The sequence below is a fragment of the Cygnus atratus genome, chromosome 8, assembly GCF_013377495.2.
Source record: "Cygnus atratus isolate AKBS03 ecotype Queensland, Australia chromosome 8, CAtr_DNAZoo_HiC_assembly, whole genome shotgun sequence".
Lineage (NCBI taxonomy): Eukaryota > Metazoa > Chordata > Aves > Anseriformes > Anatidae > Cygnus > Cygnus atratus.
The window spans coordinates 23,271,620-23,299,330 of NC_066369.1; the positions used below are offsets into that span (position 1 = coordinate 23,271,620).

General features: G+C 55.5%; 1 protein-coding gene across 4 annotated transcripts in view; it reads right to left on the reverse strand.

Annotated features, from left to right (window-relative positions):
• PIK3R3 (phosphoinositide-3-kinase regulatory subunit 3) overlaps window positions 1-27,711 on the reverse strand; it is a 57,557-nt gene that overhangs the window by 21,819 nt on the left and 8,027 nt on the right. For 2 of the 4 annotated variants that reach the window (XM_035537792.2, XM_035537791.2), the window contains exons 5-8: window positions 26,306-26,437; window positions 24,906-25,107; window positions 24,633-24,718; window positions 6,702-6,860 (exon numbers count right to left, since the gene is read on the reverse strand). In XM_035537792.2, coding sequence (XP_035393685.1) covers window positions 6,702-6,860; window positions 24,633-24,718; window positions 24,906-25,107; window positions 26,306-26,437 — 579 coding nt within the window. The remainder of the gene's footprint in view (window positions 1-6,701; window positions 6,861-24,632; window positions 24,719-24,905; window positions 25,108-26,305; window positions 26,438-27,711) is intronic. The other 2 variants (XM_035537794.2, XM_035537793.2) reach the window with 1 other exon arrangement.

Sequence of the window (27,711 nt, forward strand, 5' to 3'; positions counted from 1 at the left end):
AGACTTCCTTCCTGCAATAAAGCAACTCTCATCCTCCTGCATCCATGCTTTTGGTAGCCTGACCTTCAGCAGGACTTCAGTTTGCAGCGAAGGCAGCTGCTGCTGGAGCGCTGCGGTGTTGATGGCACGTACTTGCAGAACTACTCCCGTTTTTTAAGACGTGCGAGAGCTGAACTTTTCTTTGATAAGCTTCTGGGGTCAGCTCAGATAAGCTGAAGGACAATACTGACAACGCTATTAAAATTTGCATCTGTTCTCCCACTGGAAAACTAGTCAGGCATAGACATGCTGTGTTACCTACATCTGGCTGCTGCCTACCACAAGCCCGATCTGAGAAGCCACATTCAGTCTCCGCTCTGACATCGATAATGATACAGCACGACTCAGATCCACGCGAACACTGCCCTTCAGATCAGGGTCCTGTGTTTTCCAAATTACAATTATAGTATCGGGCCCCTAAAACAAGGGTTGTCAAATTATATAGGGGAAGAAAATAGGAACTGTAATGAATAAATACTTGCTCTCCCTTGAATACTCGTCTCGCTCATACAACGGCAGTGCTGCTTTTGCAAAGCAGATGAACCTAAGCAGCCCAGAGATTATTCTTGCCCTCTCCCCACCTTGATTATTAAAAGATTTTGTAATAACAGCATTGTTACAGCTGGTCTGAGCTGTAACAGGAGATGAGGAAGAGTAATATTCTTGAAAAAGCCAGCTGAGTCTAGTTATAAATGCAGTCAGCCACACTTGGCCCAACAGTCTTCAACAAGGTAGCTCTCCTACAGCTTCAGGACAAACACTTATTCTATTACCTGCTCGCAAACAGACAGAGCCCATTCGGCATTAGTAAGCCTACTCTGAACTTGCGGTTCTCTTCATAATCCACACAAACGAAACTAACCTCTAATTTGTAGTTGAGCCAAATATCTTTGCCGACATCTCTATCTGAAATCCCCGCAGAACACTCACACTGATTGTCATCCAACTGTGACAAAACGTATTCCGTGATTACACATTTTATCATCAGCACAACTGCTAATACACCCCAGATCTACAGAGGGAAAGCGAAAGGCATGATTTAGTCCCGCTAATTAGGTAGTGATGCTTTAGGTACTCTGGTAGCTTTTGCAGTCAATTCCCTGTTCCAAAACTTAACTTCTGGCAGCAACAACTTTTTGCAGACCTGAACAGATGTCGTAAAAAAAAAATAATCTAGTAACCTATTTCCTTGTCTTTTCAGACAACAAGTCCCACAGCAAGAACAGACATGGGAACGAGCCACTGACAGTTTCCTAACGCCAGCCTGTGATGCTGTTCTGGCCATATTTTAAAGGAATCCTGATCAGAAAGTTCAGAAGCTACCACGTCAGCTACCTGCAAGCTACGGATCCCATTTTTATTGTAGACACTGGAAGTTATTTAGCTGCCTACGTGTAGATGCTACCTTCTACCAGTGATGCTTTTTATTATGCCAAAAGGTGCACAAGCAGAAGTATTAGGTACTTCTAAGGAAACAGGAGTCACCCTGCTGCTTGTCAGTGCTTTTCTCACTGTGCTAGCTGTACTGCTCTAAGGCACGTTTTGCGGAGCTGACAGACGTGGATCTGCAGTTCCACTCCTCTTTGTAGGAAACTGCCCCACTCCTATGTTTAGGACGGATTGAAAGCTAACAAAGAGAGCTTTTTTTGTAGAGCTTTTGGCTGGGACAGAGTTAATTTTCTTCCCAGTAGCTCCTCTGGTGCTATGTTTTGAACTTGTGATGAAAACCAGCGTTGATTGATGCCCCGATGTGCTAGCTGCTGCTGACCAGCCCTTGCGCGGTGTCAAGGTCTTTTCCGCTTCTCACGCCGCCCTGCCAGGAGGAGGCTGGGGTGTGCAGGAAGCCGGGAGGGGACAGAGCGGAAAGCTGCCCCCGGCTGACCAAAGGGATGTTCCACGGGACACCGTGCTCAGCAATAAAAGCTGGGGGACGTTGGCTTACAGTGTTTGTCTTCCCTGGGAACTGTTCCTCGTGCTCCATCAGCCCTGCCTTCCTGGAAACAGCCGGACATCTGCCTGTCGATGGGAGCAGCGGCTGAATTCACCACCTGATCACCGAGAGGGCAGGCAGGCACTGGAACAGGCTCCCCAGGGAAGGGGTCACAGCCCCAAGCCGTGTGGTTTCACAAAGCACCGGGCAACAGTCTTAGATACGTGGTTTAACTCTTAGGTTGTCCTCCGTGGAGTCAGTTGGGTTCAATAATCCTCATGGGTGCTTTCCAACCCAAGGCATTCTCTGATTGTACGCACTCCCTATTTTGCTTTGCTCGCATGCACGACTTCTGCTTCACCTATTAAACCGCCTTTATCTCAACCCACAAGTTTCCTAACCTTCTGGATTCGCTCCCCCATCCCACTCCGGCAGAGAGCGAGCGAATCCTTCTTGGCACCCAGCGTAGGGCTCGAAGGGTTTGAGATAATGACAGGTTCAATTGGAGTGTGCTAGACAGAGTTTACAGATGTTATCTCTGTTTAGCTATTAATTGGCAGGCTCTTGTGCTTGCCGCAGGGCTTGCTTCCTTACTGTATACAAGAGCCCAGCGCTTGTTAGTAGCTGCTTTTTGCTTTTGCTGTAGTCTTTATCATCTTTCCCTGCTGTGCTGGGAACATTTTGGTAACAGCGATGGCCAGGCACCTGGGCTGACAGCTGGCCAGGGCACTGCTGCTGTCCTGGCCAGGCTGGAAAGTCAGCGTGAACCCGAGTCAGAGTGACTGCGGGTAAGTCCCTGTGGGTGCACGTACATCCCAAAGAGTCCGCGGCTATGGATAAGGCCACAGGAGGCAGAACTTTGAAGGGAGTGGGGCTCCTAGGTAAGGCCACAGAGGGACACAGGCACACCCCCGAGGGATTGCGGCCCACGGACAAGGCCATGGTGGAGGAGATCACTGCAACGTTAAACCCCGTGGCTCAGTTCAAAGGGGCCAGGATGGAGACTGCAGCGGATCTACCTTTAATCTGTCGTAACCCACAATCCAGGTTGCATGGTACAGGAATTGCTATAGCAGGAACCACTCAAACCAGAGGCTGAGCCTCACAAGAAGCAGTGCACATGCAGCAGTGACCCGATGTGAGCTGGCTTTGGCACCCAGCAACTCCATGCACACTGCCTCAACCGTCCTGGGTAGCCACTGTAACAGACAGAGCCTAAGTCATGGAATAAATGAACTCAGGGGACTTTTAATGCACATTTTACATGGGTGACCCTTGGACCAAAGGAATGAACCTGTGTACAAATCAGAGGATGGGAAGGCTGACAGCTAGCAAGGCCCTTATGCATGATGTGAACAGTTGGGAGTAAGGGGTAGATACTGTCCTGTTTTGGGCTGGGATTGTTAATTTTCTTCATAGTAGCTCATACAGTACTTTATTCTGGATTTGTGCTGAAGAACAGCGTTAATAACACACCGCTGTGGTAGCTGTTGCTGAGCAGTGCTTACACAGAGCCAAGATGGTTTCTGCTTTTATTACGTTGCTCTGCCAGCGTGTAGGCTGGGGGTGCACAGGGGGCTGGGAGGGGACGCAGCCAGGACAGCTGACCCCAACTGACCCCAGGGATATCCCACACTACGTGACATCATGCCCAGCAGTAAAACTGGAGGGACATTTGGAGCGATGGAGTTTGTCTTCCCAAGGAGCTGTTACTTGAGATGGAGCCCTGCCTTCCTGGAAATGCCTGAACATCTGCCTGCCAATGAGAAAGAGTGAAATAATCCTTTATTTTGCTTTGCTTGCACACACAGCTTTTGCATTACCTGGTAAACCGCCTCGATCTCAACCCACGAGCTTTCCCCCTTTTGCTGACCTGACTTTCTCCCCCATCCTACCAGGGGGGAGCGAGCAAGTGGCTGCGTGGTGCTGAGCTGCCTGCTGGGACCAGACCACAACACAATCGCTCGCTGCCCGACCTTGCATCTGCTGGAGAAAACTCCTGAGTGGGAGAGGCACCAACTTGATTGTTAGTTTTAAACTTCGGAGCAAGCCTTTTAGCAGACGTGCTTCAGGACCTGCTCTGAGCATCCATTTACACCTACAACGTCTGATCGAAAGCCGGAGCACGCCGATAAGCTGCTGCAGATGCACCGAGGCCCGAAGGAACGGCTTCAGCCTGCCTGCTATCCCAGGGTTTACCTTCTGCATTATTATTGTGCAACACTAAGGTGGGTATTCAGACAGCCTGCCAAGACAAATTAAAGCTCTGCTGGCTCTTAACAAGAAACAGTATCCGCAGCCTTGACTTGGAGGTTACAGGTGACACTGCGCATTACGCTCACCTTGCTTTTGTCTTCTGCCTGAAGTTCAGACACTAAAAGCATAATCGCGAGCAGTCATGCGTGATCTGAGACATTCGGCTCCCAGCATCTGTAAGCGCCCGGTACCGCAGCATAAAGACCAACCGGGGAACTCTCCACGCAAGTCCTGCAAACAAAAGAACGCGCTGCCTTCCTCCGGCAGCGGGGAAATTCACCGCGTATTGTTCGTTTGCGCACCGGTGAGAAAACACATTGCCACCATTCAGCTGCTCAGGAACTCGAGTCCCCGCGCGGGGGAATTCTGTACCGAAAACCTTCACAAATTTTTCTTGGAGGCAGGCCAGGCAGAGCTGCGCTTGTTACCGGGTGCAAACGCAGTGACTTTATCCCAAGGCATGCGGCGTCTGAGTCTTCCAAACAAATTCCTCTACGCTCCCCTTAGGGATGACCTATCATCCCGCACCAGAAAACACTTTTCCACCCTATCAAGAGGGAAAAAAAAGCCCACCTTGGCCTCCATTTCCTTCCCTCCCCCTGCAGTTTAGAAGTTACAGCTCTACCAAAGCAGGACGTGCACATGGGGACCATCCCATGCATCATTTCCAGCTCTGACTTTTCTCGTTTAGAAAAATCAAGGATAAAGTTACCAAACACTTCGGGGGATCTGCGTGCAACATTAAGTCCTTTTACTAGCTGGTGTTTGGGACATGCAGAGCCTTGATCCCTGACAATACCGCTCCAACGATGGAAATATTGATATTATTAGTGACGGAAGCACTGCTTCTTAATGTAAACTTCTGAAAGCTGCATGGCAATTTCTGCAGGAATATTGAGAAGCATTTCCTGACCAGTCCAGTTAGGCCAGTCCCTTTCAGCAGCCTGCTTACACCAAGTCCTGGCTTTAATTTTTTAATTGAAAAAGCCCAATGCTAATTGTTTAAAGTCACCTACAATGGAACTCTTTTTTTTTTTTGTTTGCTCAATACAAGTCGAAACAAATATTAACTGTGCAAATAGTTAAAAGCATTTACAAAGAAGGTATTCTTTGAAATTCATAGAGGCGAGCAAACAGATTTGACTGAACTTCACGCTTTCAGGAGAAGCATCTAAAAATAGGCAGCGTCAGCTATGCAAGAATTTAACGAGCAGTGGCCAGTACTGAGTATCCCAGAGATCTGTCCAATTTTGAAAGCATCAGAGTTACCGGAGGAAGTGACTACAGGTCCTTGGGATCCAAAAACATCGTATGACGATCCCCCTTCCCCTTTTAATTAAAAGGGTCCACATAAGAGCTCGCCGGGCTGAAACAAAGAGACTAAACCCCACTTTGAGACACAAGCCACAATTCAAGCACAGATTGAAACGCGTCTTGAAACTCCAGCAGCACACGCTACGCAGAAGACACCACTTGCAAGTACTCATTTGCTATCAATTTCTCAACAGGCTGGGATTTTGGGTGCATATTTTGCTGTACACCCTGAATACACAGATGAGAGAGCCAAGCACATAAAGGTCCTTCATTACCTTACTGCTCACAGCCAGTTACACTCTCAGATGTATAGAAATAGTTTCACCACCATTTATATATGCATTTTTTAATTCATTACCAAAGAAAGAATCAAACTCTTCTCCTTGCATTCGCCAGTCTTCCCTCACTCTGACTCAAAGGAAACTTTCTATCCCATCTAAAAACTTCAGGCAGGCAACAGACAATGCATTTCTCCATTTCCAGTACAGGCAATCAATGGCAAAAAAAAAAAAAAAAAGCAACAACCTTGCATCAAAACCTTTTGAAGGAGGTTATAAAATGCTATGCAATAACGCTGCCTCAAGGAAAGTATTCCAGCCTCTTCCCAAGTACTCCCCCCCACAAGAACAAAACCCAGAGACAACACACACTTAATCTGTCAGCGCTGGAAGAGAGCTGGAGAGAAAAAGGGTCTCAGGAACTGGAAAAACTATTAAACCGAAACTGAACCGAGCGAGGTAGATCACTACCATCAACGCGTTACAGGCACATAAAGGCGCGCAGGTGAAGAGGCTAATACAACCGCTGCTCCAGAAACAAATACAGCTGAAATAGAAGGTTTTCAATAGAAGGTGGTTGGTTTTTTTTGGCCAGAAAGATGCTCAGGAGAGGAGCTGGGCGCAGCTCTCCTCCTGGTGCGCTCTTCCACCTCCCCAACAGCTGCTGCCCCCCCCCCCGGCTCCTCCAAAACCCCGGCGTTAAAGCACTTCTGCTCCAAAACCAGTGGGTTTGGGTCACCCAGAAGTTCAAGCAGGCTCCGTAGCTGGTTTAACCCCCCTGGTTTGCCTCTCCCTCTGCAGATCAGCCCTCCACCGGGCAGAGGGGAGGAAAGGCAGCAGCACGCAGCAGCAGGGGACGGGCACAGCCAGCCCCGGCTCCGTACCTGGGGGGTCCATCTCTATATAAAATATCAGCTCGGTGGAATAGGGCATCATCACTTCCCTCCAGTCCGTGTCATCGCGGTCCATATCCCACACCGTGTTGTACATCGCGGCGGGCAGCTCCCGGGGGCTCCGCGGGCGGCAGCCCGCCTCCCTTCGAGCTTAATTGATAGTAAAAAAAAAAAAAAATTAAAAAAGAAAAAATAATTAAAAAAAAAATAAAAAAAGGGGGGGAGCCTTCTGAGGATAACACACCCCCTCGGAAAATAAAATCGCGGAATTCAACTTAAAAAAAAAAAAAAGCCACACAGAAGCTGCCCTGCAGGAACTGAAATAGGTAGTTTTATATATATATATATAATATACGGGGAGATATATATATATATAATATAGAGTGCTTCTTTTTTGTTTAAAACGCTTCTTTTTTCTGTTTAAAAAGACACCTTTCCACAGAAAAGCCACTTTCCTGAACCCCCCAGCCCTCGCCATTTTTCGGGGAATTTTCAAAAAAACCGCCGGCCGGCGAGCAAAAAAAAAAAAAAAAAAAAAAAAACACAAACAAAAAACCTAAAAAAAAAAAAAAACAACACACAAAACGAAGGGGAAACGGCCAAAATGGAGCGGGGGGGGGGGGGATGTGTGTGTGTGGGGGAAAGCCCCTCGTCGGCGGCAGCGGCCTCAGATGCCGCTGCGGGGCCGGCGGCTGCGGGCGGGTGGCTCGGGCGGCGGCCCCAGGCTGTGCGCGCCGCCGCCGGCCCCGCTCGGCGTCATTTTAAAGCGGCTCTGAGGGGCCCGGCCGCCGGCTGCCGCCTCTTGGCCGCCGCCACGCCACGCCCCCCCCCCCCCCTCCTCTGCCCCCTCCCCTCCCCTCCCTGAGCGCGGCGGGGGGGGGCGGGGCTTCGGGCAGGCTTCAGGTGGAGGGAGGGAGGGCGGATCCATTCAACGAAAAGGGGGGGGGGGGGTTTCTCTGAGCATAATGGACAGCGTCCTGTTTATCTGCGCAAAATGCACCCTTAAAAAAACAATTCGCTAAACATGCATCTCTCTCTCCTCTTTTACAATTTTTCCCGCTGTCCTCTCTTCTCGCCCCTTTTTCCGCCCCCCCCCCGCAGACACCCCCTCGCTCTGAGGGGAGGACGTGAGGTGGTACGACCCACTCCCCCCCCCTCCTCTCCCCGCTGGCCCGGCGCCAAGGGGCACGCGCGGGGGGCGGGGGGGAGCAGAGCCCCGTTGCCAGAGCTGCTGCCTTTGTCTGAGCGAGCGGCGAGCGCGCCGATTGGCGGAGGGCTCCGAGCCGGCTGGCCAATCGGCTGGCGGAGAAGCCGGCCGGCTCGGTGCTGATTGGCCGGCAGCCCCGGTTACTAAGCGGGACAAAGGGAGAAGGGTGCTGAGGGGGAGCGGGGGGGGACAAAGGGGGCGCGGGCGGGCTCGGGGCAAGGAGGGGGACGGGCTGCGCCCCGCGGCACCGGCTGGCGGTGGGCTCGGAACCGGTACCGGGTCTGCCCGCTGCCCCTCGGTGCTGCGGGGGGAGGTCTCGGGTCTCGCCCTGGGGCCCGGGCTCAGCAGAACAGCCTCAGAGGAGGGCCAAGGGGGCAGCCACACAAAAATGAGGGGAAAACCCTTTGGCAAGGACAGGCACGCTTGGATCCTTCGCGGTTGGGCACAGGCTGCGTTGGAAACCCAGCACCTTTGTGCTTTAAAGCTTGGAGGGCTCGTTATTACTAATTCCTCACACACTGGCCCAAGGTGGAGGGCTCCTGGCAGGGTTCTCCTTGCACGAACGAACCAGGGGGCTGGGTGCATGGGGCTGGGGGCTGCTGATTCCTCTCAGCGACCTTCCCCAGCAAGCCCCATTCCGGTAACGGCTCCTCGAGGGACCGGTGGGCTCTGCTGGAGCACAGGACTTTGGTTCAGACAGCCCGCTGCAGATAAATTAATTTCGTATCCTCATCTGCAAACTCTGATTAATCCGCGATAACCAGATATGATTCCTCTTTCTAATTTTTAAATTAAATTTCTCGTGCTAACACGCCGTGCCGCCTCAAGCTTGCTCAAGACGTTGACAGTGCGGATGGTGCAGGGGGTCCGAGGGTGCAGGAGGGGATGGGGCCGTTGCAGACCCCACTGAGCTGAGAAAAGGGTCTGCCGGCCCCATTGCCACCCCAAAGTTTGATGAGCAGCTCTGGAGAAGGAGAGAGGCTAGGGCTGAAATTCATTTTCCCCCTTCCTGCACCTCGTTACAAGTTCCACCCACATAAGACCTAATTATTTGGCTTTTATGCTGGTAAAGTGGATTTCACTCTTGCTGTTTCCCATGATGGTTGCCTTCATTTTCATGGCGGCACTGATGGTTACAGCTTATTGATGTTTTCACTTTAGTGATTTAAAGCAGAATACATTTTGTTATTAGCCCTGGTTTCTCTCATTGCTGCTTTAATCAAAGATGCAATTTAAGGCAGAGGATTGCGTGTAATGGTAAACAGTAGGATAATGCCTTGAGAGAACAGAATATTAATGTGTTTTTATTTCTCAAAACTGAGCTTATAATATGCCCAGGATTACTTGGCTCCCAGCGCACACGCACAGGGCTCTCCCTTTCCCAGCACGCTGACTGCCTTGCAGCAGGGTCGAGCGGCCGTCGGCGTGCCGGGACAGAGGGGCACGCGTGTGTGCTGCCTTACACAGCCCCTCTGCTTGTGCAAAGCGTGCAAGAGAACACGTCGTGACTCTCTGGAGAAGAGACAGGAAACTGGGAGGGCATTGAGTGCTTAGGGGTGGTCTGGGTCTGGCTGGACACCAGCTCGCCCCACGTGTGGCAAAGCACCACAGCAAAATAAATGGCAGAGCAGCACCAGCCCTCGCCACCCGCTCTGCTGCAAACTGAGACCAAAAGGTGAGCATCATTCGTGTGCTCTCCCTCCAACGCATCTCCTACCCCAGTGTCAACAGCCCCAAGTTCACTCCCTTCCATTTACCCCGACCTGACAGGTTGTATGCCAAGTCAAGATTAAATATTGAAGTGCTGAGCGCTTCCGCGCGCCTCAGGCAGAGCCGAGCGGACCCGCGCTGGAGGAGGCTGAACACAGAAAAGCCATTTGTGCCAAACTGCTCGCTCTCCTCGTCGCCGAGCCATGATAACGTGATACCCGACAGCCGAATGTAGGCCATGACAGGCTTTTAGAGTCGGAGGACTGCAGGAGGAAGGGGGGCCGAGTCCGCAGTGCTGCCAGCCAAACGTGCTAACACGACAAGAGGTTTTGGGGCAGGCTGGAGACTCCTGGCCGCTCCTGAGACCTGAATGTGACCACCACTGTTAGAGCACAAGCTCAGGGCCTGCTGGCAGGGAGCTGGCACAAGGCAGGGTGATTTTCCAGATGGAAAGGATGCCCCCTGACTGGTAGAAAACACTCCATGGCATTACTTGCGCTGCGCAGGCACCGGGGATCGGGAAATATCTGCCCTAACCGGTGGGCGCTTCCAGCAAGTGATGGAGGATGGTGCAAGCTCCATCCATCTTCCCCTGGGATTAGACAGTCCCATCCCCGAAAATACCCAAGGGACCGCGGAGCATTTGCCAGGAGATTAAGAGCATCAACCCCTGCGCTGCGCTGAGGTGACGGGGTGAAGCGACAGCAGTTCCCCTCCCCGTGTCACCCTGCAGCTCCACGGGAAGCGGGACCGGAGGGAGCCGCCCGCTTATAACGGGGACCAGGCTTCCTTCCCTGTGATTTATGGGGTCAGTTTGTGTCCTCACAGGCTGCGAAAGCGTTGCCTTGCTCCACCCCAGATGTGGCTGCATTTCTGTGGTGAGGAAAAGCTCGGCAAGCGTGCCCGAGTAGGGTGCTTTGGTTTGAAAATTACATACTGCGTTAGAAACCTGTATTAAGGAATAATATGCGGTCTGCAAAAACATTAAACCAAAACGCTTCTGTGCTAGGAAGTGTCTTATTTACGGCCGCCCGAGCAGCTCGTGTCCTCGCTGTCCGTGTTACAGTGGACGAGGCCGAAGTAAGGGCGCACGTACATGGGGGTCGTGGCACAGTGCACGCACACGGAGCTGGGCTTGCAAGGAATCATACACCAGGCATTTCCTAACTTAAAAGCACTTGGCTTTGCATTGTAAACAACATTCTTTTCACATAGGAAATAACAACATTTTAAAAATAAAATAAAATGGGATCTTTTAAATAAATCTCTACAATGTAGGTTATTGCAGCTGGACCTAATGTATCCCCGGGCAAAACCTGACCCAGCCTTTCCTCGCTGCTCCGGGGGTTTTTGCCCCCAAATCCACAGGAGTAATGGGACAGGATGGGTGCTGAGCACTTCTCCCCTGCACGGGGAGAAGACCTGAGCTTTGCTTTGCCCCGCCGTGCTCTGCCTGCTGCTGCCCGGAACGGGCACGTCTGCACCCAAGGGTGCCCGGGACGGGTGCTCGAGGGGTGGGCACGGGGTGGGGGTGAGGGAAAGGACACGCCGCGCCGGCTCGCTGCTTTGGCAGGGCCAGCTCCTCAGAAAGTTCACGTTCAGTTATTGTTCTGACAGGCTGCCAAAGCCTTCCTGAGGAATGCAGGCAGCAGAAGGGAAATGGCGATTTTCAAACTTTTTTTTTTTTTTTTCTATAACTCAGCCAAACCGGAGTGGAATTTCATGGGAAAAACGAAAGGTACATCTCTAGCCTCGGGGCATCGTCGCTGCCAAAATTTCGGAGGCTGGCTGCAGACAATGGGGGTGTCCGAGCATCTCCAAAGCAGCACCCGCACGCGCCCGTGCTGCGTTCCCTCCGCTGGCGAGTTCTCCCACCGAGACGCCCCGCGCCCCTGACTGACATTAATCCACAGTGCTTAAAAAAAAAACGAACCTCTGGGCTGTAAAAGCAAAATACAAAACCAGTTTGCTGCCCATTAAAGGTTTGGGACTTGGCCTCGCCAGGACACTGAGGTCCTCCCCACCCTGACCCCAGCCTGCAGCCACGCGTGGTGCTCCAGGACCCCCAGCCCAATATGTAGTCTCCATTTTTCCCCCCACAGGCTCGTTTTAGTGCTGGAGCTGCTGGTTTTCTTTTGCAGGCGAGCTCCCCTCCTCCTCTGTCGGGGCTGCAGAGCTGCCTGCAAGCCGGCTGTGGCACCACGGCACCCCGGGGACCGCGGGGCCGTGGAACCGGGCCGGGGAGCTGCCATTCACCTTCTATTTTCCAGCACACTAATTCCTCTTGTCATCTTGCCAGTGACAAACAGAGAGAGTTAAACGGAGCAATCCATTACAGAAGAGCCCTGGCGGAGCGATTGTGAAGGGTTTCAGCGATCCCCATTTAGGCTGGCTCGAAAAAAAAAAAAAAGAAAAAAAATTTCGCCTCGAGCGGCTCCAATTACAGAATTATCGGCCCACACTCTGCTCCCTTTTGTGCACTTCGCATCTCTGTCGGCGTGCCAGGCCTCCCTTTCTTTAGCCGCTTGGAAATGGTGAGCAAAATGGAAGGAGACTTGTAACAAGTTCAGAGAAATTAGGAAAAAAAAAAAAAAAAAAAGAAAGAGAGAGAAAAAAGCCACCCCCTCCTAATTCTGAAAGCAGGACGTTTTTGAAATGTAACACTGTATAGGAATTTAAAATATTTTTCACTTCCTCTGCTCGTTGCTTTAGTGCACTGGCACTACTTGCTCAGATTTTTTTTTTCCAAGGAATGCACAATAACCACTCTGTAAATTCCTCAGGTCCGATTTTAAGAGGAGCTGTGCAACGTTATTCACGGAGGAGCGAAATAATCCCGACCCCTTCCTGCAATAACTCTTCCTCTTTCATACACAGAGCAGCGCGTGTTTTAATCGCGGCCAGTGATGCGAGCGCCGGGAAATCGGTGGCAAATGTAGGAAAACGGAGGTCTCGTCCCTGCCCTGCTGCCATCCCCTGTCGGATTTCACTGGGGGGATAAGAGCAGAGCCACCTCCAGTTGCTTCTCTGTGGTTCCCCACGTCCCTGTGCCCACCCCTGGGATGCGGCGGAGCCCAGCATCACTTTTCGGGTCCGTGCCCCGTGGCTCTGACCCCAGGTTTTGGGTGGAGATCAAAAGCAAGAGGCAAAAAACCCAACCCAAAGCAGGGAGCGTTGGGAAGCCATCTCACTTGTGATCAGCGGGCGAGGCCAGGAGCTGGAAGGCGCGTTGGCTGGCACGGTTTTTCCCTGCAGTTGCACGCGTGCAGCCCGTGCCTTGGAAAACGACCCTTTTACCACCACGCATGGCTGCCGAGCTACATGCGCCTGCCCTCCAACTTTTCCCAAATGGAAACAGGGCTCTGTTTGCTTTGGAGATCGCTTTCCCTGCCTTTCTCTGCTTAACGGTAAATAAGCGCAGGGAGAGCAGCCTCTGAATGCGAAGAGGAGAAACAAAACAAGCGGCGCGGCGTTGGGTCATGGTTTCACACCCAGCACGGGGCTGCGATGCCCTCACCGGGTGGGACGAGAGGTTAAGGTTGATTTTTTCAGTTTTTTCTTTTTTTTTGTCTGTCCTTTATTACGATCCTCACCCTACTGAATATTTCCAGACCTGACGCGGGGTTGGTTGAACAATGCTGGGTCCCAAGAGATGAGTATCCACCTCACAGAATCACAAAATGGTTTGGCTGGAAGGGACCTCGAAGGCCACCCGATCCCAACCCCGTGCCACGGGCAGGGATGCCTCCCACCAGCCCCGTGACAAACAGACATCAAAAGGGCTCCTCCAGCAAGGGTTATTTCCACATCAAATGCCTACCTCCAGTCCCGAGCCATTTGGGAGAGAGAGCACTTCATAAAAGGAGAGGGAAGATTAATATTATTTTTCAAAAGTGTAATGGGAGGTTTCCACTTCCAAAGCACTTCAGAGCCATTTTTGCACAAAGCCAGAATAATTCCATCCCCAGAGGAGAGAGAAAAAGAAAAACACATTAGAGGGAGTTACGGGTGCTTGAACGAGCGGTCGGTCAGAATAGAAACTTGCCCGTCACCGTCGCCTTGGGGCTGCTCTCGCCCACGCCGCGGGGCGATGCTGCTGGGGGCGGAAAGGTTGCTGGGGTCCCAGCACCGGGACGTGTCTGTGCTGGGAAAGGGAACGGGTGTGCTGCCAGCGGGAGGTGCTGGGGGCAAGGATAGGAGTGTAACAAGAGGACACGGCAAGTTTGGTGCCGGTAGGACTTCAGATGCTCCTCCCGAGGGACTTCAGATGCTCCTCCCGAAACAACTCATTCATCTTCACTATAACCAGTGGCCGGCCATCTCCAGCCCTGCTCACCCCACCTGTCCCCATTGGGAAAAATCATTTCCTAGAGGCTGCTGCTGTTTTTTTTTTTTTTTTTTTTTTTTTTGGGGGGGGGGCGGAATTTGTTGCAATTTTGTGGTTTTCTTGTTAGAAAGGCTGCAGGAGGGGAATAAGCAGCAGAAAAGTGCCGGTGTGCTTGCTCCCCTCCCAGCCTCCCGATGTGGCTTTTTGCCCTGATCTGAGCCGTTGGGTGGTGGGGATGGGGACGTGGGCACGGGATGCTGCTGCTCCCCAAGGAGCTTGCTGCTGGATATGTCCGGTTTCCTGCTCGCATTGCAGCTGGGTCACTGAGAACCCCGGGCTGCCAACGAGGAAGAAAAGCCGGCTGCGTCGCTGACCTGTGGTCCAGCAGCTGCCCTCCCTTCCCCTCCTCCTCCCCTGTGTGCCATGCTGTTGGCTTCCAAGGGGAAATTCAGGAGGATTTTCCCCTGGCAGGGCTTTGGGGTGAGGCAGCAGCTGGTGGGAATGGCAGAGAGCAGCTTCTGATGGTCAGAGGGTGCACGGGTTTGGATCAGAGCTGCCTGGGAGCATCACCCCCGCCTGTGAGCATCACCGCTCAGCCTGACAAGGCACCAACTAACAAGGCACCAGTCCCAAGGGGAGATGTCTTCATAACCCCAAAGCTTTGGTGACCAGATCGCATTTTCTCCCATTCCTATCCTCTAACAACAGCCCTCCTGCAGGCACGGCGGACGCTGCGGTACCTTCGCCCACCGGTGACGTCCGCAGAGCTCGGCCACCGCTGGGGACAAAAGCAGGACGTGGGCTCGAAACCTGGCTGGGAGCAGCCGGAATTTCCAACAGCTAACGGTTCCCAGAAGCCGGAGGACGTCTCAGCCCTGGCTCTGCTCTCTGGGCTCACGCTTCCTTCCCGTCACGGCCTGTAGACCTGGCACTCGGGGATTTACGCTTGCCTTGCACCGCGGCCGGGCTCCCATGGCCCTGCCGGTCCCTCGCAGGGGTTTGTCCCTGGCAGCAGCCCCCCCATGCCTATCCCTGCCCTCCCGCGAGTGTTTTCTGTTCTTGCAAGAAATCCAGCTGAAAATAAGCCTGCCCTTGCTTGCCAGGCAGCTACTTGCAGGGCTCTCCTCATGCTTTTCGGTTGTGTTGAAGCAGCGGTGATTTTTTGCTTGGAAATGTCCAAAGCAGGGGCCGTGGGGTGGTGGCTTCATCCCCGTTCCCCACCCTGAATTTTGGGAAAGATCTGTTGGAGCGTGCAACGACAAAGATGTGCCAAGCCCTTCTTCAGAGGAGGGCTGGATTTGTGCCTCTAGCCCTGACCCACAGCACGTCCATATCGTGGGGACCTCACCCACCCGGGCGCTGGGGACCAGTCCTCCCCGTTAGGACCAGCTGGGGCAGGCAGGTCCCTGAGCCCCCGTCACTGACCTTCCGGACATTTATTACTTGCCCTGAGGCTCAGCTACCCCTGCAGGTTTCAGCTCCCTTGTCCCTCTCAGCAGAGCCAGCACCGGGTGCACCCCAACTGGTGCCACCTGCACGGACGTCGCCGGGCTGGTGCCCATGGGGACGCCACCACGGTGCCAGCACCAACCCCAAATCCATGCTTATGCAGCCAACGGGGAGCAATTTACCCTCAGCACCTCTAAACCATTTGCCAACCTGTGAAGCTGGAGCAAAAATCACAGGAAAATCAGAAGTGGCCGCTCCTGCGGGATTTCCCCCTCGGGTGGGCGCCGGGCGCCACGGGACCCCTGTGCCGGGAGCACCGGTGGCAGGAAGAGTTCAAAGCCTCCCGGTTAAATACGGGAAGGAGTTAGCAAGTCTTTGTGGCAGGCGGATTAGAGGCAGAGGTAAATGCTCCTGCTAAGTGTAATCTGCCTGGTTAAAAGCTCAGCTCAGCCACTAACCCAGCATCTTCTTTGCTTCGTATAAATACAGGAGACGCGGCTGCAAACAGCCGTTTTTTTGTTCCTTTTGCCTATTTACAGACGCCAGAGGTGGTGCTGAGCCCCTCACCCTCCTCCTCCTCCCCATGGGGTCCCATTTGGGTTCCCCCATACTCAGTGCCCTCTTCCCTCGGGGATGGGTTTGGTGCTGGCAGCCGGGGGCTGGCGCAGGATGGAGCCCGTCCTCCCCAGCTCCCCCGCCGGGGCTGACACCACGCGTCCCTCGTCCCGCAGCCACCGGCCCCGGCGGTGGCCTCAGCTCACCCGGCCGGGACCAGCTGCTGAGATAACCCGGCCGCGTCCTGCAGGTGCAGCAGGAGGGGGATTACGGCTCGTGGGTCAGCGCAGGTGAAGGCGGCGTGGAAATGGGGCTGGGGCTGGGGACGGGGCGCTCTGCCACCCCGCACGCCGGGGAGGATCCATTTCCGTGCCCCCTGCGTGGGTGAGCTGCTGCGGGGGGATATGGGGCAGGGGATGGGGGCTACACTCAGCGTGACACATATAGGAATCCCAAATAAAACTAAGAAAATAACTCTAGAAATACGCCACCTCTCCGCTTCTCTCTAAAAGCCCTATTCCCAAGGGGGCTGGCACTAAGGTGGGCACAGGAGGGTGGCAGATCTGCCCGGACCATCCCGTCCCATGGCAGCAGCACCCCCGGGACCCTGTCCCCGCTGTTCCCCGCAGGTGACAGGACTCCCTGGGGCTCAGCCTCACCCACGCAGTCCCCCGGTGCTGGCCCCGGCACCGTGTGGGTGTCCCAGAGAGGGTCCCCAGTCCCCTGGCCACGTCCCCCCAGGGATTATGGCCAGAGCGGGGGTTCTGGTGGGCGGCGTGAGGCAGGGATCAGGGGATTAAGATATTTTCCGTGTGTGCAAACTAGCTGTCAGGAGCCCAGAGCTATCTAGGAACGAGAGACCTGGGGCTGAGCAGCCAGGGGATGGGGGGTAGAGGGAGGAGAGGCCAAGACCCCCCCCCATCCATCTCCATTCCCTGGGCTTGCAGGTGGTGGGGGAAGATGCTCAGGGAGGTTTTGGAGCCCCTAACCCGCAGGGATGGCAATGAGCACCAGTAAGGGGAGATACGAGTGTGTGCCGTGCAAAGTGGGTGAGATGCGTGCTGGTGGAGGAGAGGTTGGGGGACACGGGGTGGGGGGATTTGGGGGACATCAGGCGGCTCCCTGGGGACAGCAGGGCACCGTGCCCTCCCCGGGACCAGGGCAGAGTGGTCTGCCCAGGCAGGCACGAGGGCTGGGTGGCTCCAGGAGCTTGTTAACCTTAATCCTCCCCTGGATTAATGCTGGGGGGAGCTGGGGACAGCGGGTAAACCCTCAGGAGCGCAGCACCGGAGCGCAGCACCGGAGCGGGGTGAGGAGGGGACAGAGGGCGCAGGCGAAGGGCAAGGAGAGGGGCAGGCGGTCCCACAGCCTAATCGGACATGTGGCCACGGATTTTGTGGGCATGTTTCTGTGCCCTGCCCTCGCTGGGTGCAAAGGGACGGGCAGCGTGACGGCCGGGGGCACGGCCGGTGATGGGGCAATGCCACGGGGGCTGTCTCTGCGGGGCCACCATGGGTGAACCCTTGGGATCAGAGCAGCCCGGAGGTGTGGGACCAGGGTGGGAAATGCCTGTTCTGAAAAGGATGCTCTTTTGGGAAATGCCTGCCTGGGCTGAAATCCCTTTCCCTGGGGCTGAGCTTGCAGCCCAGCTCAAAGGAGCAGCGCAGGCACGGCTCCCTCCTGGGCATCCCCATCCCGGAGCTGTTTCACCGTACACCTATCCACGGGGCTCAGCACCACCCGAAGAGGGGCTGAACCCACCGTGCGTCCCAGGAAAATGCCACAGGACGTTGTCACCCACCCCAGCGCAGCCAGGGTCACCTTGGGCTTGTCCCCAGCGGCTGCCTGGCGGGGCTGCGGGGCCATGTGCGTGTCCCCCGGGGCAGCGAGGCAGGACGGGATGTGCTGTCCTAAGTGGCATCTTCACCAGATCTGATCCAGCCTCGCAAAGCCACAGCGCCTTCAATTCCCTTAGCACTCCAAATCTGCTACTGTGCATCTAAGCGGCTTATTTTAAATACCCCATGATGGACTGCTCCTTTGTAATGTAATCCAGCCTCGTGTGTCCCATTCCCCTCCTATTCGCGGTGATTTAGCTGCAGCTGTGACAGCTGAAAACCTCCCCGCTTCCCCCTGCTTCCCAGGAAACTTCCCTCACACCAGCCCCGACCCCAAATCCCACCCTGCCCCATGCTGTGGGACCCTACAGATGCTCCCACTGCCTCCCCCATGCCCTTAATGTGCATCCAGGGCCAGATCCTGAGTCCTGCGCTGCCTCAGCTGCTTCCCCCTGGAGAAGAACCATACAGGAGCCCTTTTGGGGAGGTTTCACCCAGTTTCAGGCTCAAACAGCCCAGAAGGGAGAGCGCATCCCGTGTTTCGGGGCAGGGGAGGGATGGGGGGAGCCGAGCCCCAAAAGCCCCGCTCATGGGGATGGCGGAGAGGCTGCCGCTCTTCCCAGCGCTCCCCTTTGGGGCTTGTCTGATTAATGAGGGCTTGTTATTTCCAAACTGTTTGAAACCGTGTTTATTTTATCTGCCGCCGGATTCCTGTGACTCGGGGCTCGTCGTGAACTGCCAAAGATGAGTGACAGAGCCCGCTAATTACAGCTAATGATGGCCTTAAAGGATTCTCCGCGTGCGCACGTGCGTCTGTGTGCACACACGCCGAGGGCCATTTATAATTTAAAGTGGGGAGACTCGTTAGCATGAAGCGTGCCCGGATTAATTGCCAAAAGGAGGCGGCCTCCGCTCTCGGAGAGCCGCGGGGAGCCCGAGCGGAGGCCACGAGAGGGGAGGAGGCACCCGAAAAGAAACCCGAAGCCGTTCCAGATGGCGAAATCCCTTATCTTCTTCTGCAAAGCGCATCCACCCTTCTCGGAAAAAGGAACCTGAGCCTCTTCCCCTCGAGCTGGCGAGGGACGAGCTCCCCGGGAAGGGGAGCACCAGAGTTTTGTATGGCTTTCTGCGGGGGAAAAGCTGAAACTGGACGGGATCAGGAGTAGCCAGCACGAAGGGATTTCGGGGCTGGCTGTGCTCGGTGCAGGGGACGTGTGCCAGCACAGGATGCTGCGCTGCGCATCCCGCTACGAGCCGGGACAGGACGGCTTGGACGAGGGCTTCTTGCTGGAAGGAACAGCTTCAGGTCAAGCCCGATGGCTCGTGAATTTGTCTTGGATCGTCTGGATCGTTCTGGACCCCAAAACGCTTGGGTTTCTCTGGCTGAAACGTTCCAGATGTTTCGGTTTAGTGCTTTTACGCCAACAGCTGTCAGAGGCCAGGGAGCAGGGCTCCTCCGATAGGCGCGCAGCGGCCGGACGGTTACGACTGCTCCCAGAGCAGCAGGGCGAGGCCATGCAGGTAGGGCCAGTGCCTGCTTTTGCTTCTTGCACTACTTAAAAAAAAAACCACAAAACCCAACCCTCTGCTTCAGTCCCAACAGATTTCTTGCCAAAGTTTCTTCAAACCAAAGCAATGAGCCAGGAGAGCGGGAGCTGAGCGGCCAGGACGGGGGGAGCGCAGCGGGTGGTGGCTGCCTCCACTGGGTCGCTGGGCCGAAACGCCACGGGGATGTTTGGGTGCTCAGGGCTGCCTCGAGCTGCACCTCCAGCTTCGGCTGGGTCCGAACCCCCCCCTAACTTTGTCTCCAGCTGACCCATAACAGCATGTTTAAGGCATTTTGTTCAGCTTCTCCCCTAGTTCTTCTTTTTTTCTCTCTCTCTTTTTCCTTTTGCTTCCTTTTCCTTTTCCTTTTCCTTTTCCTTTTCCTTTTCCTTTTCCTTTTCCTTTTCCTTTTCCTTTTCCTTTTCCTTTTCCTTTCCCTTTCCCTTTTCCTTTCCCTTTCCCTTTCCCTTTCCCTTTCCCTTTCCCTTTCCCTTTCCCTTTCCCTTTTCCTCTTTCTCTTTCTCTTTCTCTTTCTCTTTCTTTCTCTTTCTCTCTCTTTCTCTTTCTCTTTCTCTTTCTCTTTCTCTTTCTCTTTCTCTTTCTCTTTCTCTTTCTCTTTCTCTTTCTCTTTCTCTTTCTCTTTCTCTTTCTCTTTCTCTTTCTCTTTCTTTCTCTTTCTCTTTCTCTCTCTTTCTCTTTCTCTTTCTCTTTCTCTTTCTTTCTCTTTCTTTCTTTCTCTCTTTCTTTCTCTTTTTCTCTTTTTCTTTCTTTTTTTCTTTCTCATTTTCTCTTTTTCTTTCTCTTTCTCTTTTTCTTTCTCTTTTTCTCTTTTTCTTTCTTTTTCTTTATCTTTTTATCTTTCTCTTTCTCTTTTCTTTTTTTTTTTTTCATGTTGGAAATTCTTCACAAGCTCCACTCAGGTTTGGGAGGGCTGGCTCCCTTGTCAGCACACGGAGCCCTCCTGAAATCCCTGACACAACCATCACCTGCAGCAGGAGCCTGATGGCAGAGAAAACACCAAGGGGCACGGCCAGGAGGGGATCTGGGATCTGTGATGGAGCCGAAGCGCAGCCATCCCCAGGGCACGAAGGATGGGCGCAGGACAAAGGGGTGCTGCCGGCAGGATGGCACAGCGGGTGGGCAGCCAGGGCTGCCCCGTGCTGGGGATGGCAGCTGGGGCAACGTCTCCTCTTCCACGCCTGGCACCGTCCCCCTTCGCTGCCCACCCGGGAAGGCGGATTTCTTCCCCAAGGAGTGCAGGGAAAGCGTTTTCCACCACGCCAGCTGAAAATGGATTCGCAATCCAATTTTACCCTAGTGCCACTCCAGTGATTTTGATGGAGCCGCTGTCGCTGCCTGCTGGTTGGAGCCAGCGGACAGCTGCCGTGGTTTCATAGAGCAGAGGTTTCTTATCTGTGTCACCTTTGATTACTGTAATTGAAATCCTGCTCTGATCTGATCTGTGCCCGAGCGTTTCTGCTGCCCGTGTGGCTCCCGGCTCGAGCGGCGAGATGACGTTAATAGATTTTAAAGGCAGGCAGGCTGCGAGGAGCTCTGCTGCCCTCTCACCAGCAGCCACCAGCTGCCTGGTCCCCGGCTCCATCACTGCCATCCCAGTGGTGCTGCCGGGATCACGGAGGGCTCAGCCACCCTTTTCCCGACACCTATGGAGCCGATGTGCTCCTGCCCCTCCGCTGCCACGCAGGAGAGGATGCTCCTGGTTCTGGTGCCCAGACCATCCCAAAACATCAGACAAAAAGAAAGGAATAAGGCCCAGAAACACGGTGTGCACCGAGGGGCTCGGTCCTCACCTCAGCCCCCGGGCAGCCGCTTCCTCCCCGGCCGCAATCCCTCCCGGCCGGTCATTGTTTGGCGGCACAATGCTGCGGGTCCGAGCGGCCCTTTATCAGCCCCGGCCATGCAGGCTGGGGAGGAAAAGGGCTTCAATCCGAGCTGAGCGATGTTTCCGCCGGCAGACGGTCCCCAGTGCGGGGCCGGCTCCCTCCAGGCTGTGTGTGTGTGTGTGCGGTCTCATCCTGCATCCCTGCCGGGGTCCCCTGCTCCTCCGAGACGCCCGCTGCCCTCCCCGCTCCATCGCTAATTAAATACAGGCTAAAATTAGCTGTGAAGGCAGCACCGCCGGGGTCTTCCACCGGCATCTGCCTGCGGGATGCTACAAGTGGGTCAGCCGGCAGCTGCCCCCCAGCCGGGCGCCCGGGGTGCTCGGGGTACCCATCCTCTGCTGCACGGCGAGGCTGGTTTCCAGAGGGCAGCATCACTCCCCGGTTCACGGCACGGATCCACACCTCTCGCCCCCGCTGCTGCCCTGCGTGGCCTCCCTGGAGGTTCAGCCACCTCAGAGGCCATCCCGGAGGCTTTCCCTGCTGGGTTCACCCCGCTCGGCTGCGCTCGGGCCGGAGCAGATGGAGAGGCGAGAGGCTCCTTCTGGGATCGCAAGAGTGCGCATCCTTGTCATGTTTCTCCCCGTGCCTTGGGGGAGCTGTTATTTTTAGCCGCTCTCCCCATCTCACGTCACTAGCTAGGCTCTTGATCTCTCTCTTTTTCTTTTTTTTTTCTTTTTCTTTATCCCTCCCCAGCATTAATTTGTTTGCTCTGTGCTATCTTCAGGTTAGGGGAGCCAGAACTAGGGATCTTCACAGGAGACCACTCGCCTCTCTCACCCTCTACCCAGGGGGGTTTGGATGGGTTTTTCCTCTTTTTAACCCTCTCCCCGTCCTGGGGACCCTCCTCTGACATCCCTGAGGGATGAAACACAGCGAAGGGGCGGCCGAGAGACAAAACAACCTGGATGTGCTCTGGCTGGGGAAAAGCTCATCCCTTTTCTTTTGGCCTCCTTGGGCTGTTTCGTGTCTCTCCGTGGCCGATTTTCCAAGCCAAGAGCCGGGATGCTCGTGGCCGCATCCCAAAATCCCAACTGCGAGGAAAGTGCCCTGGTGCCATCTGCCCCCTGCCCGGCTCCATCACGCTCCCGGGGATGGCAGAAGATGTCCCGGCGGTATTTATAACTCCAAATCCCTTTTCCTGCTAGTCATGCTCCCGTCCCCTTCCTGGCACGCTCACCAGCCTGTCGCGACGAGGGGACTGACGCGGAGCGGAGACGGGGAGAGCGATGCAGGGGTGGCTGCCACGACGGGTGTCCTGCGGAGGGACAGCTGGCCCTGTCCCCTGCCAGCCCGCCCTGTCCCCTGCCAGCAGCACGGCCCCCTGGGGAAGACCTGGGCTTGGAAACCGCCAGGCTGTTCCCTGCTAAAACCCTGCTCTGAAGGAGCTCATCCTCAAAAGGAGCTGAAATCCACGCATTTTCTCCCCAAATCTGCACTGAAGGACAGCGATGCTCCTGTCCCCTCAGCGCTCTGTTTGCTTTCCCTGCCTCCTGCCTCCGCTTTTGACTTTCTTTTTTTTTTTTTTTGGGTGGTGACGTGTTTTCTTTTTTTTTTCACCAGACTTTGCTGCATGGTGAATAAAAGCATCCTGCTGTCTGAGGGCTAACGGCTTGCCGGAGAGATAATAAAGCAAAGGGGAGTAAATTAAAGTGCCTATAAATAGCAGCAGGAGAGGAAAAGGAGATGAAGTCATCTTCCTTCAGCTGAGCTGGTATTTACATCACTGCTTCCCTTCGCCTTCTCTCCCCCTCGCCCAGCTCGGGAAACAGCCCCCGGGGCTCGGGGGCTCTGTGTGCCCCCCGTCCCCTCCTGCTCCCCGAGATGTCCCCGTGTCCCTGGGGTGCCTTTAGGCACCTGCTGGGGGGCGCAGCGAGGAGGTCTGGACGCAGTCCCTGCTGCTGATACGGGTCCTGACGGGAGCCTCCTGGGGTCACCATCCCAAACACGACCCCATACCCACCGTCCCCGTACCCCTCTGGTGCCCCGCGCCCCCCGCTCGCACCGGGTACGTCTGTGCCTGAGTCAGCCTGAGGTCACACCGCGGTTTCCTCCGTGTCAGCTCCCGGCTCCTATTCCCGGGCTGTTTGCACACACCCGCCGTGTTATTGCAGGGTATTTATAGCTCCTCGACACGGGGAATTACAGAGCCACCGCTCAACACGCGCACCAAAATAATGTCGGTGCCAGGTCGCGGGGGGCCGGGCCGGGCCGGAGGCGCGCGGACCCTGCCTAATAATAATTCCTCGCGCTTTATATAGAGCGCCTTTCATCCGCAGCTCCCCCGAGTGCTTTACAGGCATTTAATTAAGCTTCCCGACATCCGAACGTGATGACAGCCAAGTAATCACATCCTCGCTTCTGGATGCGAAGGGAGCAGCCGGACCCGTCTGGGGGCACGCGGCTGTCCTGGCTCGCACCCCTAGAGGAGATCGGAACCCCAAAAGGGGATGGGGACCCCAAAATCCTGCCTGCCTCTGCTTGGATTGGGGCGGGTGTGACCAGTGCCACCGCAGGGTCTGGGGATGTCAGTGAGAATGTCACCGTCAGGCAGAGCCTGGGGACGGCCGGGCCACAGCTGCCCGACATCTGGAGCGGCGGGGGAAGAGATGCCCCGATCTCGGGGGCGAAAGCCATAAATCAGCCGGTGGGACTGAAAGGCTGATTTATGGGGGATATTAGGAGTTGTAATCCTGCCCGGCCCAGCCACCCCCCCAAGTGCCGCAGGGCGATGACAGGGACCCAGATATATTACAGGGAGGGAGCGCACGGAGGCTGGAGTCCCCGGGGCCAGCGCCGACAGATCTCCGAGTGGGAAGTCTGGAAGCTGCTGCGGCTCCTGGGTGGCTCAGTGCGGGGACAGGGACGTGGCTGGGTCTTGGCTGGGGACGGGATCCAGCAGGGATGGACCTCCACGGTCCTTGGGGTGTGTGATTTTTGCCACCAGCACCCTTCTTCCCCGCCGTGTCCATCCTTTGGGATGTGCTGCATCCCATCCGGGGGGCACGGTGCTGCACTGCCAGCTCCTTGCCCAGGCACAGAGACACGTGCAAGGCACCCATTGCCATCCCCATCCCATCAGCTGGAGATGGATGCACCACGGAGGGGGCTGTGTTTTGGGGCTGGCCTTGCTTAGGGTGCCATTTTATTCTGCACACTGGAAAAATTAAACGCAAGTCCAAATCGTAAATCCAGATTTGCTTCTGATTCATGATCTCTTGTCATGTTATTGTTGCAGTGCTATATTTTCCTTCCCAAACCACAGACAGATCCCATTGAGCTTTGCCTTCCTGAGAGCCCACGGCAGGATGGGACACCCCGGTGGCCGTCCCCAAGCCGTGCCACCAGCTCTGCCCACCGCCACCCCCCCTCCGGCCGCGTGTCCCTTACCGGGGGCTGCCGGCACCTCCGCCGCCTCGCTGGCCACGATGAGGGACTCGAGGATCCTCGCACAGAGCTCGGGGCTCGCCTCGGTGCTGCGGGGACAACAGGGTGGCCGTGAGGATGCCAGCAGCAGGACATCCCCGGGGGTCCCCGAGCCGACCACCCCAAGGCTCCCCAGTAGATATAAGGAGGTGGCACACAACAAAACTCCTCCTGACCCCAAATTTCCTCCTCAACTGCTGCAAAACAGATGGACGAAGGGGGACGTGGGCGGCTCACCTGGAGGGAGCGGGGCAGAGGAGCAGCTCCCCGAAGAGCTCCCCGAGGAGCCGTGCCGACAGCCGGTTCTTGCGGGAGCCCTGGCAGAGGCGGCCGAGGTGTTGGGCCAGATCCTGCAGCAGCAGCACATGGGGCTGCGGCAGGGCCGGGGGGGCCAGCAGGGCTCGGGCTCGCTGGCCACACTCCTCCAGGCCCGGGGTCTCTGCCAAAGAGGGGAGAAATCAGGTCGGGGGGATCTCTGCTCCCCATGGAGCCTTGGTTTGTTTCCATACATCCCTCCCCAAATCCCTATTTTTTGCACCCCATCCTATGTGCAGACATATGGGTCTCCTGGCAGAAAAAGCAAGCTGGGAGGTAAAGGATTTGCCAGGAGAAATGGGGGGGGGGGGGCGTTTTTTGGTGTCACCCTTTTTTTTTGGTGACATGGCACTGTCATTGTTGCCAGGGGGACACGGGACATTGCAAGGTGCAGGGTTGTGCCTGTGGGCACCTCGAGCTTCCAGCATCGCTCCTCGGGACCCTGGAGCTGTATCCTGGCAGGTCCAGGACTCTTCTCCCCAGAGATTTGTTTTTTTGGGGGGTGTTTTTTAAATTATATATATATTTTTTGAAAGCCCCGGTGGTTCCGCCTCTGTTCATCACAGGAGCGAGCAGCCTGGGCTGCAGGGGGAAGGCGCTTCCCTTTGAAGCTGCTTAACGAGGCAACCCAGCTAATTGCTTCCTAATTGCGTTTTTATCCTTGGAAGGGAGGCAGCCTTTGATTTCTCCTCTCCGACGGGGAAGGGGAAGGCAGCGGCCCGGTGCCCCCAGCCCAGGGGGATTTCTGCTGGCAGCGTGTCTGCGCGGGGCAGCGCGGATGGCTGTGTTCTCCCTCCTCGTCCTCACCCAGGGCAGAGCTGTCCCCGTGTCCCTCCTGCCCCCACAGAAACCTCGTGGCTCTTGCCAAGGGGATGGCAGGCACAGTGACCAGGGAGAGCTGGTGTCAAGGGGGGAAATCTGATTTCAAAGGTGACCAGGGGGGAAGGAGAGGGTCTGACCAGGTGGGAGACCTCATGGCAATGTGTTTTATTCCCGCTGGACAGGCCAGGGACCCTGTCTGCTGCTGGCTGTGAGCCCCAGGTGTGCCACTTCGCCCACAAATTCAACTAAAGCCACGAACTCAACAGTCCCATCTGTCTGCACGAGAGGCTGAAAAGCTTGCGGGGCCCTAAAGGCACTTCCAGCATCCTGAGCTGAAAAAGCAAAGAATTTTCCCTGCCCATATAAAGCCAAAAGCTAACCTTAGGGCAGCATCCCCCGGGGATGGGGGCAGGAGCTGGAGATATTGGGAGCTTTCCTTGCAGGGGCTTCCCAAATCTCCTCCACCCCACAAAACATGGGGAGACCCCGTCCGTGCTTACCTTGAGCCATGTGGAGCAAGTCGGTGCAGACAGTGGGGGGGATGAGAGGGGCTGGCAGCTCCTGGAGGTACCACCAGAGGGTCTCGGCCAGCGTCTGGGCATCGTACAGGTCCATGTCCACGGCCGAGGGGTCTGCAAGAAACCCATCGGGAGCCCTGAGCCCGCTGCACATCCCGCTGCTTTCCATCCTTCCTCTGGACGTGGGGGGATTTCCCTGCCCGTGCCCTGCTGCCCCACGTGTGGCAGCTCCCGGTGCCACCACCCTGCCACCGTTCCTGTCCCATCTCCACCGGCTTTGGGGTTGGTGTGCCCGGGGACAGCGTGTCACTGTATGGACAGTGCCTGGCACGTGGGGTGGGGGCTCTGGCATCCTCCAACGCTCATCCTCCAACGCTCATCCTCCCTTCTACTACGACCCCAAAGAAATATGCCCCACCAGGACGCCACAAACACAACGCCCCAGCGATCCCAAAACACCGTGAATGTACCCAAAATGCCATTGCCTCCCCCAGCCCCAAATCGCAGATGCCCAGCGGGCGGCGAAGATGCTGTGGGGTTGAGCAACGGGGCAAAGCATGTGAGGAGGGCTGAGATCATCCCAAAACAGGGTCAGCACTCGGAGGAACATGTCCCGCTGTCCCTCCGAGCCCCGTGGCCAGCTCGGCATGGGGACGTGACTTCAGCCGCCAGCCGAGGCATTGCCTCATGCGTTTGCCTTGGAGGTCCCAGCCTGGCGGCCCGGGGCGGGGGACACACGTCCCCTTTTGCAAAGATCTCGAGGTTTCAAAATCTGGCTCTGGTCCGAGCTGGAGCCAAAAGTGAAGGTTTTGAAATTTTCCTCGCAGGAGAAATCTTGGAGGGGGCGGGGGGGAGGGAGGAAATCCCAAGGTATTTGAGACCGATTGAAATAGTTCGTTTATAGAAACTAAATTTCTCTTCTGAGTGAGGTTATTGAAATAAAAGAGCAGGGTTTGCAGTTTTTTAGCGATGACATTTCAGGTCCCACGTGGCTGGGTATGTTGAGATCTAGGAGCAAGGCGGTGGGTTTGCCAAGGTCTGCACCCCCTGCCTTTCCCCTCTCTGAGTTTTTATCACCAAATGCAGCTTTACCAAAATCTGCATTCGGGGAGATGCTCTGTCTCCAAAAGAGCAGCATTTTCCAGCAGAAAATGCCCCGAGCCTCCAACCGTTTTGACTGGCAGTGGGGTTATGATCCCAACACGGTGAAAAACCCCATTTCCTAGGGTCAGGCTGGGAGCACTCTGGCTCCCATCGAGGCTGGGTTTGGGCACCCCAAGCTGGGTCTCCCCTTCCAGACCTTGGTGGGCTTTTGGAGAGCATCTCCCTGAGATGTCCCCACCGTGGCCGGGCAGACAAGGCCCGTGCCCGCCTCCCCCTGCTCTGGG